Source organism: Sander lucioperca, chromosome 14 (assembly GCF_008315115.2).
Source record: "Sander lucioperca isolate FBNREF2018 chromosome 14, SLUC_FBN_1.2, whole genome shotgun sequence".
Lineage (NCBI taxonomy): Eukaryota > Metazoa > Chordata > Actinopteri > Perciformes > Percidae > Sander > Sander lucioperca.
Window position 1 is genome coordinate 17487755 of NC_050186.1, and position 11618 is coordinate 17499372.

General features: G+C 39.4%; 1 protein-coding gene across 2 annotated transcripts; it reads right to left on the reverse strand.

Annotated features, from left to right (window-relative positions):
• Positions 1-862: 862 nt before the first annotated feature.
• Positions 863-11586, reverse strand: prrt1 (proline-rich transmembrane protein 1). 2 transcript variants are annotated; one of them, XR_004895053.1, is made up of 5 exons: positions 11146-11586; positions 7264-7601; positions 5419-5610; positions 3884-4186; positions 863-3821 (listed from the first exon to the last, which is right to left on the reverse strand). XR_004895053.1 is itself a non-coding variant. In XM_031295929.2 (4 exons), the coding sequence occupies exons 1-4, from the start codon at positions 11162-11164 to the stop codon at positions 4010-4012; spliced, it is 726 nt and encodes a 241-aa protein (XP_031151789.2). In that variant the 5' UTR covers positions 11165-11586; the 3' UTR covers positions 3828-4009. The 2 variants fall into 2 exon arrangements, 1 of the variants encoding a protein (XP_031151789.2); XM_031295929.2 differs by lacking the exon at positions 863-3821 and having other exon boundaries at positions 3828-4186.
• Between the last annotated feature and the right edge of the window lie 32 nt (positions 11587-11618).

Sequence of the window (11618 nt, forward strand, 5' to 3'; positions counted from 1 at the left end):
GAAATAAGAGATGTGAAGACATAATAAGACATGGAATAGACATGCTAAGCTATTATGGTCTGATTGAAAATGTCGAATTGTACATCTGTGTAATACATCTGTGTGTTGTAGCATTCTCACACTAGCACTTAATACAAGGTACAATTGAGGCTGCAGTGATGCCATTAATTTTGCAGGTATTTGGTATAAACCATAATACCTTTGACCTGATGGTGACGCTAGATACTTTTACTTTGCACAGTTTCATCATCTGTAGTCATCGCTCTTTTCTTTGTTTGTTCAGCCATAGTAACCTAAGGGGAACATAAGTTTGTGTACAACATTTCATGGCAATCCATCCAATAGTTGTTTAGACATTTCACCCAAACTCACAAATGTCAACCTCATGGTGGCACTAGGGGAAAAATCAGGCGGTCACCGTAAGTCATTAGGATTTATCCTCTGGGGACCATAAATATCTGTACAAAATGCAATGGCAATCCATCCAGTAGTTGTTGAGATACATCAGTCTGGACCAAAGTGGTGGACTGACCAAAAGATAGGCTGGTGCTGCCTGGAAGGGAAGGCAAAATCGTTTTATGTGGTACAGATGATGCACAAAAAAACAAATGCCACCATAATGTATGAAAATGAGCAGCTGTAAAACACAATGTGATTAAACAGAAGATAGTGAGATATACTGTAGTTCATGTTCTGACAGAGGGAGGAAAAATAGATGGAGAGGGAGAAAACCAGGGCAACTATAAATAGCACCTTAGTGATGAGGGGAGAGAGGAAAGGCCACAGAGACACTGAGAGGATGGAGAGACACCAAGAGGGAAAAAACAGAGCCGCAGAATGAGACCCCGCCTTCAACAACATGTCGTTCACAACCCAAAAATGATTCTTTTATTCATTACTCAAACAACCAACCATGTGCAACACAGTCATGAACATACTGTAATTATAATAATAAACCCCAAGAGAACCACATGTACACAGGTATTTTTTGTCTCTTTGAAACAAGCAACCCATCGCATTTACAAGCTCAAAAACAAAACAAAAAAAAAGAAAATGAAGAACCCATCTACCAGCTGGGTAGTAAACAGCTTTGTTGCTGAGCACAGAAGATTCCCATCAGAAAGCACACAAGGAGACGAAGCCTAGCGCTGTATAAACTAGATATGCTAGGAGTGACTCTATTCAGTAGACACACACTCGCTGCCAGAGCCCTCTGTACAATAATAATGCTAAACAATACTTTGTTTCATTTACTCTTTTAACACAGAAATATCACTGAGTCATATAAGGAGAGGGCATGTATTTATCAAAAGGCTAAAAGTGAAATTTAAAGTAAAAATCTTTCATTTTTACCCATACTCACTAATAAACAGGTGGGAAGTAGGCTTATCTATGCTTTCTTGCCAAGAGTTAAATGACAAGATCGATACCAATACAATAAATATGAAACAACAGCAAGAAGCTAGTTAGCTTAGTTTAGCAACAGGGGGAAACAGCTAGCCTGGTTTCATCCAAAGGTAATAAAATCTACTTACTAGCCAATGTGTGTTATGTCTCTCTCTTTTTTTTTTATACAAACAAAGACTAAAGTGTAAAAATGACAATTTAGAGGTGACAGAGCCAGGCTAGCTGTTTCCCCGTTTACAGTCTTTATGCTAAGCTAAGCTCATCGTCTCCTAGCTGTAGCTAAATGTAACATTTAGCGTACAGACATGTTTTGGATTGATTGTACTAAATATAATTGTTTGTAATGAATATGTTATCTGAAGCAGTAAGAATAATCACGTTTTAGCAGAAAAACTCATCACTGAGTAAAATGGATGAAGGATTGTTTTTGTTTTTTTTAATAATAAACAATAAGGCAGTTGTTGGGTAAATCCTTGTCTCTGATTGGCTATTCCTGCTCTAAGCAAATGTGATCAATCAAGAAAAAGTTACTGGCTGTAAATAGGAGGAAGTCACTTTTTTTACTACTAAGTTAGCTTTTAAGAGCATTATTAATTGTAGTTTTTAGAAATTTGATAAATACGTGCACAGATGTATTTAATATTATGAGTGATAATCAAATGCAATGCAGTTGGCAATAATAATAATAATAATAATACCAATAATAATATATAAACTACATAATAAACTGTATTTATACTGTCTCTATTTGTGTTCATTGTCAACAAACATAATTTTGTAATATCTCTGAATAATTCTCTTAAAAATAGCATCATCATAGAGACCAACAGGGGGAAAAGGGGGAAGCAGAATGGAAATATGAATTGGTCCAATAACTCATGTGGACAGGAGAAAGACAAACAGAGAGAGGAAAGATACCAGAGGAAACATTTCATAGAGCTGAAAGTGCTACAATACAGTATAGGCATTAATATTTTCTCTCTGTCCTATTGGAAACATTCATTTTCAGTTCCTCCCATTACTCCAGAAACCTCATATAGTAGTTCACACAGTAACGTTACGGCCATGTTGGCTCTTATAAAGAACAGCACACCTGCTGCTACATTATGGAGATGATACTCATAGGAAATGAACCCTGACTAAATGTGTTACAGTGAAACAACGTCAAAGGAGCACACATCTAGCCTCGATATTTAAGACAAATGGAAACAAACTGTGGATGACATGCAGGGTTATGTAGCCTTAGAAGTCTAACGTCGTACTAAAGTTTCACACACAGTGTCTCAGAGATTAAATAGCTAAGGGATGTGCAACACAAAAAAGGCCAAAAACATTTACTTAATACTTGCGAAAACAATATTTGCAAAGATTCAATAACTTTCATTTAAATTGTCTCATTTTCTTGTTCTGACAGTAGCTTGTTTGAAAGTTACTGTACCACACACTTGTAGACATTTTAGGAAATATTCCCACCAACAGCTGGGACACAAGCTATTATTGCACTAAACGCCCCATTAGCTTAAATTTATATTTATCATGCACTATAAGAACTCTGAATGTAAGCAGCTACATCATATAATCTGATTACTACAAAGCGCAACATCGTCAGAAATCAAATTTGAAGCCAATTTCAAAATGTCAAATATAGCTGCAAAAAACTAGTGATATACTAAAAATTAATGAAGACAAAGGCAATGCATGGGTAGATATTGAATGACTTAATAAATAACAGATTTTAACCCTAAATCAACAAACATATAATTCATAATGTATGCATCATCTCATCCAGCTAAAATGTCCATGTAATATACCAACAACCAATCTCAAATAAATACTCTGTGTTTGGTTACATTAGACACTCTGTCAGTTGCGTCTCCATTTGGTGTGGTAAATGTGTATTGATCACCCCATCTAACAATTTTAATCTGTTTGGTAGTCTCTGTCAGCAATAACACTACTCCTTTAAATCAAAAGAGTTTCAACATGGCACTGTGTTTTTAAAGAAGAAAACACATGTATACTTGTACTTGTAGTTAAGACTAAAATATGCATTCAACCATCCAAAAAATAACTCTGCGTGGGCACAATTAGTAGATTTAGTTGTTGGAATATTTAAAACTGAAACACACAGTGACCTATCCTCTCATCTAACTACATCATCAGTATGAAGTAATCAGCGTCAAATTAATTGTTAATACAAGGAGCTTTGTTTCCCTCTTGGAGCTCATATCTGGGTGTAAATATTAAGTGGTCGCTGTGCTAACAGCAAAACTGGGCCTAATTTTGCAGCTGTTTGTATTTGGCATTTGAACATCAGCTGTGATTGGTTGTTTTTGGTTGTCGGCGTGTGTTTGATGGCAGCAGGTTAGGTCAGAGCTCAGTGTGTGTGTGTGTGTGTGTGTGTGTGTGTGTGTGTGTGTGTGTGAGTGTGAGTGTGAGTGTGTGTGTGTGTGTGTGCGTACGTGTGTGTGTGTGTAGCTGTACACAGAGAGCCAGCAATGCAGTAGCAGTTTGTGTGCATTCTCAGTGCACCTCCAAATGATTGAGAGTAGTTAGCTAGCTAATAAGTGCCATGATTTCCCATGTCTAACGCTGCGTGGAGTTACGGCTCCCAGTCATCATCGTGGTGCTGCGAGGCAATGATGACAACCACGGTGAGGATGGTGCACAGCACAATGGAGGCGATGCCAACAGCCAGGCTGATGAAGGAGAAGTTGCGTGCCTCGCGGGAGGCTATTTCCGCCGTCACCATGTCCCCTCTGGATATCGCTGTGCGCACCTAAGTGGTGCAGGAGGGAGGGGATGGGTGTGTGGGAGAAAAGAGAAATTAGAAAATATGTTATGTAACAAGAAGATGCACGAGTGGGAGCAGGAGAAAGTCTAAAACACCATGAATGGATCGATTTCACTGCAGCACAGCCTGAATGTGCAGAAAGAGGCCACTCCACACAACATATACAGCTCAGACCGGTTGGTCCATGCCTTGTCAGCTCAACTTAACTCAAAGCCAGCTGAGCAGGCCCAGAGGAAAAAATCCATTCAATACCGTTGCGCCGACAATGGTGCAGTTACGTAATGTGGTCTGTTGTGTGCATGTTGGTCAGCACATTCTACCATTACAGAGGCAAACAACAGCACAGTGTGAGGTATGAGAGCCACCAGACTGAGCCTTTACATTTCTCACATCACGCTCAACTTAACTTGACCAAGATACCAAACTGTGCCTTTTAATGCAGAGGTGGTATAGTTGTCATTGCTGAAAGTATGCACTTTAGGTGTAATGGTGGTGCACTGACCCAAGATAAATTCTCTTTAAATGTGTAATATAAATCCTGCGGTGGCAGTTTCCTTCTGCTGCTGACTATTTTTCCTTATTCTGCATAATTTAAAACAATTGAAAACATATGGTGTCAACATCAGTTATACACTACAGAGTCTTGCCTATTTCGTCCTTGACAGGGAGGGGCCGGAGAACTGAACAAAAAAATCCAAGCAGCCACATTCAAGCTAATTTTGACACAAAATATACATTTTGTTTAAAAAATCACCTGTATTAACATAATTATGTGTACAATAAAAAAAACTTTAGCACCAGAGGAAAAGTCAAGGGATCACCAAAGTCGTTAGAATTCATCCTGTGGACGCCATGACCGTCTTGTACAACATTACATGGCAATCCATTAAATAGTTGTTGAGATAATTCAGTCTGGACCAAAGTGGTGGACCGAATGACATGACCATCCCTAGAGTCATGGCGATAGCATGGATACAAACATGACATTTTCCCAAAACACTCAATCTTAATGTGACTAAAATAAGTGTGATTTATAGTATCTTACTTTTCTGCATACTGTAAGTTTGTTTATCACAGTGTCTTTCTAAAAGGCAAGTACACTTCTGAAAATAAAATGAAAGGCGAAATGACTCTAGAATCCATTCACACAACAGTATCCCTGGGAAAGGTGACATTATGCTCAAAGATCAAAAGATGAATGATGAAGTGGCATTAACCTGCACTGCCTTGATGATCGCAATGATGCCTGTTGGCCAGAAGCAGCAAACGGTGGTGAGCACGGCGATGGGCAGGTAGTCGTGTGGCGGTCGACGGTCCATTAGGGTGATGCTGGGTGGCATTTGCATGGGGTAATTCTGGCCTGGTAGAATCCCTGGGTGGCCTCCTCCGGCTGGCATGTAGGGTTGACCCTAAACAGAGGGAGAGAAAAAGACAGAGAGTAAGTACTAGTGCTATTTAAAAACAGAAGAGCTGTTGTAGAGCAGCTTACAAAGCACTTTCCACTCCAAAGACACAGGAACAAGGTGACACAGTCAAAGAGGAGGACAGCTGCATGAGCACAGTCTCTGTTGCATGTATTAAAGAGTTGTGCATGTCGTAGCTTCATCAGAAATGTCTAAATATGTATGATTCATTTGTGAGATTACAGCTTAGCCTGCAAGATGGTTCAGTGAGTTTGCTCTTGATTACATTTCCCCCACCCTCCAGTAGTCCCGTACACAAGAATGTATGCACACCAACATCAATTATACTGCCAGGGATTTTGAATAAAAAAATGTTTTTTAAATAGACTGGTGAGGTGGAACTCTTGTTTTCAATTCAGTGCTCTTGGTGGTGAGACTTGTGGTAGCACAAAAGCACTTTCAGTTTTTTGATGACTCACATTTTGGGGCCTAATTACACCACTTTCAGTTTACTTCAGGGGGGTAGTGTGGATGGTTTTATTTACTGTGTAAACATGTGCAGCTAGATTTATTTTTGTACAAAATTAATGAATAAATAAAGGGTACAATAGCATCTATTAATTATCCTGAGCACTGGTGCACAACCTGTTTTTATACCAAAGCAATGCCTTCTCACATCCCCTCGTCTCAGCTTGCATATTTCTATGAAATGTGAGCGATAAAGACGGATGTTCCCTTCTCATTTTTTCATTGTTGTTTTGGGAATTCTATGCCTTTAATACATAGCCAACAATAGAGAGATGACAGGAAATGAAGGGAGATAGAGATGACATGCAACAAAAGAGGGGAATCAGGGATTTTGCAGTTTGTTCCACTATTATTTCACAAGTAAAAAAGCACACACTTAAAAAGTCACTTTTTTGTGTTGCAGAAGTTTTTTTTTTTTTTTTACTATGTTGTTAATCATCTCACGATGGTAAGCAAATGTCATTTATGTCATATTCTGTTGTTTTTAGTCTCAGTGTCTTACATATATCACTTTGAATTAACCGGTGTTTGAAATGTAACAAATAAAGTTAGCCTTTCTTGTTACCTGTCAGAATTTCTTCCAAAATTCTTAAAATAAAATTTTTACTTAAAGTTGCTTTAAATTGTAAAAGAGATATACGTGTGATATGCCACAACATCTTTGACAACATACTGCAACAAATGTACAGTTTAGAAGACATATAACAGAGTTTGACATAAAATAAAGGGAACACTTTATTTTACAGGTTTGTAGTTTTTCTGATAATGTTTTAATAATTTCCGATGAAGTTTCCTGGAAAGAAGTACGGTATGTAATTGTGTACTAATTATAGGGAAAACTAGAGACAATGTTTATCTGGTCAATTTAACTGGTAACAATGGAGCTTTTCTTTAAAAGAAATTCCTTTGAGAATCAACACCTATACAAACTGACAACAACAAACAACTGAGATAACAGAACACTGTACTTTCCCTATAATTAGTACCAAATTGCAAACTTCCTAGTCAATTATTTTGAAACTATGGACCTGTAAAATAAAGTGTGTAGGATGGAAAACATGACAATAGAACAGAGACTGGTGTAATTCAGACGTACAATCTTTAAAAGCGCTTTACACGTCTCGGACTCACCGATGCCATGGGGTAGACGGGTACGTAAGCTGTGCAGGGCTGCAGCTGAAGTGGGTAGCCCGGATGGATGTATCCTACAGGGGCGTGAGGCATGGTGCCTCCGGGGCCCTGGGTCTGGACCGCGTAGCCCTGCGGGGCCCCCTGGGGACCCAGCGGGCCACAGTGGAACTGAGTTTCTTGGAGATATCCATCTGAGCCTGGAGGAGGAGGCGGAGGAGGGTAGTTGGGTTGGGTGCCCGGTGCAGGCTGCATGTTGGGATGATGAGGTACGTTTGGGTCTTGCGGGCCGGGGAGGTACGGAGGAGGCTGCATGGTCTGACGGCCAGAGTCATCGAGACCTGAGAGATGAAGAGGAAGACGGAGAAAAGATAAGAACAAAGCAGGTAGGAGAGGAATCACAAATAGAAAAAGCAGAGGAAGAGCAAGAGAAGAAACATATGTAAGAATGAGCGCATGTTATCTAACTCGAGCACTGTTACACATTTGTCCGCATGTTGAATGTAATATGTCTTATCTCACTGTTGAGGAGGGGGAGAAACAATTACAGACCACAGCTCCTCAGCAAGACTTCAAACAGCATTCACAAAGACAGAAAACCCTTGTAGTCTGTGTACTAATGATGACAGGGATTGACATTTTCACCTCCAGAGAAGAAAGGCCTTTTTCTCTCCTCCCTTCAAAAACAATGTTTATTAGCGGTTAGAAATGTGTCATTTCTGGGCGCCTGGGTAGCTCACCTGGTAGAGCGCGCGCCCATATACAGAGGCTCAGTCCTCGACGCAGCGGCAGCAGATTCACCTCCGACCTGCGGCCCTTTGCTGCATGTCATTCCCTTCTCTCTCCCCTTTCATGTCTAAGCTGTCCTGTCATAATAAAGGCCTACAAATGCCCAAAAAAAGAAAGAAATGTGGCATTTCTGAGATGGAGAACTTCATGTTTCTGAAGTATCCTGCGTTTGAACATTTGATGCTCACACCTCTGCTCCCTTTGTGTTTGTTTAACATTGAAAATGACTGATGGGGTGTCGTGTTTTCACAGCAGGGAAGTGGCCGAGGGTACGGTAATCCAGTTTGACAGGGACATGAGGAGGGAGGAAGACTGAAGATGGAGATAGATGGAGGTGAGGATGGAGGAGGAAGGATTTAATGGGACAGAGGAAGGAGAGAGCAGGAGGCAGTTTACAGAGCAGAGCAGCTGAGTGATGAGTGATGACAACTTGTGCTCGGGGACCGGCTTTACATAAGAGTCCCCGACTCCGTCACAACTAAGAAGCAGGACATGGACCAGAAACAGACAAGAGGGGAAAGGAGCGAGCAAGAGGGAAGGGACACCTTTGAAAGGGCATGATGTGCAATCAATTCAAGAGTGGGCTTGTGAGATGGCTAGGGTGGCGGCGTTTGAAAAGATGTCATACAAACGGTTTTCCAGATTGGATGTCTACACTAGAAAATGGGGAAAGTACCTGAGCTTTCTGGAGGGAGAGTATGATGGGCTTACGGTGTTTTAGACATATGTCTATTTGGTTTATAGTTTATTGTCTATTTTGTTATTTTGTTGTATGGTCTTGAATATTGTAGATGTGTCCATGTTTTCTTTTCTGGATTTTTGTCTGTGTGGGTAGTGATGTCAATGGGGGTATGTTCATGTTGCAAATTGTATGTTTTGTGTGTTGTGTTAAAGTTAAACAAAATGTGTTAATCATAAAAAAGGGCATGACGTGAAGAGCAGCTTGGCAAACACGAGAGACAAAATGTTGGTGTTTCTCCATTTATCCAACATCTGTCAAAGTAGGATTAAACAGAAGAAAGAAACTAGGGAGTGCTGGATTTTCAATTTAAAATAGTTAACATGTGACATGTTCTAAACATTGGCTTTAAACAACACTTGCGATACATAAGGTGATGCAGCAGGTATTTCCAGTAAAAAAAAGCACAAAATTCACAAATAAAAGCCAAGTTCTAGGTGTGTGCTGCCAGCTGCCAGAGATAAAATGGATGGATAGCTATCATGCATCATTAATCAAAGTAAAATGACTGATTTATACGTTTTTAGAGGTAATTTAACATTTTGCTTTTTGCTCCTCACTTCTTAAGACTAATAGAATACAATACAATAGAATTGCTTTATTGTCATTGCACAGAATAGATAGATGAGATATTCCACCTCTGGGTATTGCACATTGTTGAGTTGTAGTGGCTCTATATACAGGTAATACTGTTGGGAATAACTATGTACAAGGAATATAAAATGGCAGGTTTATTGAATTATATTGAGCTATAATACCTTAAAAATTGGGCTAAAAGTCCCTATTGATCCAACTCTAGCTATAATGTTATTACACATTAGTTGTTAAATACTTATTTTTGAATAGTAGTTTTTAAGCAACGTTTTAATTGTTACAATTGGAACGTTAGATTTTAGCAGACAAATTGAAAATATTGACTTTTACCAAAACTAATTTAAAAAAAAAGTTTGTTTGGTTGAACTAAATAGAAATTGAACAGATTTTTCTCACAGGGAACATTTTGACTTGTAGTAGCAGGAAAAGCACACAAGTGTAACTAATAACATTCATGCTTGTTCTGCTTAATCCAGTGAACCAGAATGCTCAACACTGTGCATACTGGGACCTAAAATGAATGTAGTAATGTTATAAAATACATATTAAGGAACAGGAAGCATTTTGTTTATAAGTAACTAGATGAAATGTTATAAAAATGTTGTAGACCTATATAATATTTAAGACATCCTTTCCTGGTGACAAAGTAAGTAGCTGCTAGTGCCTGTATTTAGCCTTTAAGGATAGTAGGAATAAACACAGTACTGCAGATTTTGCAGATAATTTAACCCCAGGTTAGAGGGAAGCAGCAGGGTGAGCTATGACAACTGAATGAATATTTTTTCAAAAACATAACACTGAGCTGTACTGAATTTTACATGAACCAAAACCATTCCCACTCAGACATCTGCAAGGTATCATATCCCTACAGTATTGACAATGTTCTGCATCCTCATGAATAACATTATACTGTCGGTGCTGCTTTTTTTTGCATCAATGATGAATTATGGGCCACACGGGGTTGATTAACGCACGAGACAACAGTAAGGTTTACAGTCTGCAGTCTCCTGTAATGTACCAGTGCAACTTTATGATTTTCATTATGACCTTTATCATGTTATTCTTTACTGTGAAGCTGCTGTTTGAGCGCCTTCATTGGCACTTTAACATCCTAAAATGGAAGAGAAAACTGGACAGACAAGACAAAATTGCTTTTTGTTTCAGTGCATCAGACGTTAAGGATTATTAATAAGGCTGTTAACGCGCGCAAGTGAAGGCGTGCACGCGCAGAGAACACCCACACTGATGTCTATAGTCAGGAGAGATGTACGTAGGCCTGTGGGTAATGATGATAATGAGACACAAAAGGAAAAAATAACAATAACCCCATAATAAATTGCAAAGTACCCTGTTACATAAATATATATTTTAAGCAGTAAAATAAATAAAATAACCTGCTTGTGATACAAATACAATCACATAAAGTCTAATAATTTCACTTTAAACTCTCTATTAAGGAACCCATGGATATAATAAGAGGCCCTATGGTGCTTTTTGCTCGCCAGTCTGCACCCACACAGCGGTGCATCATCCTATAGAAACACCGCTGTGCAGATAAATAGCGGATGGAGATATTGACAAGAGGGGAGCTGGACAAAAAGATCTCGTCAGCCTGATATATATCCACGGATGAAACAAAACGATGTCCATTTAAAAAATAACCAAATTCTCACATCTTAGAGAGGGTTAAGAATAAGTGGCTCAATTAGGCTGCCAATTAGGCTTTGAAATACGCCACATTTTACACAGTTAAAACACCTTACCGTGTTTTTCCGACGACATGCCTTCCGATCTTCTGTCCTCCACTTGTGGTGTTTTTACTCCAAGCTGGTGGTGGAAAAATCCCTCCTTTCGTGCGCGATGATGCAGACTTTTACTCCAAACAATCCATCCTCAAGATGTCCTCATTTTAAAAACACCCACGCTTTTATTATGATAACTTCCAAGTGTTAGAGTAAACCTAATTCTCTTCCAGCGCACAGCGCGCCTCCTCTCCTTTCTCTTTGTGCGGCTAATAAGGTTTCTCCACTAACGCGTCGACTTACATTGAATTAATCAGACTCAAAGCTATCGCTGTCTTAAAGCGACAGACCGGACTGCTAAACTGCACATGCATGCACTGTGTTGGAGCATCCCATCACAGCTCAACAAAGAGCCACGGATTTCTTTCCTCGCGTGACATTTCACCACCTCAGTTTTTCCTCGCAGGCGTGTTATCCTCAGATGGCAGATTTTC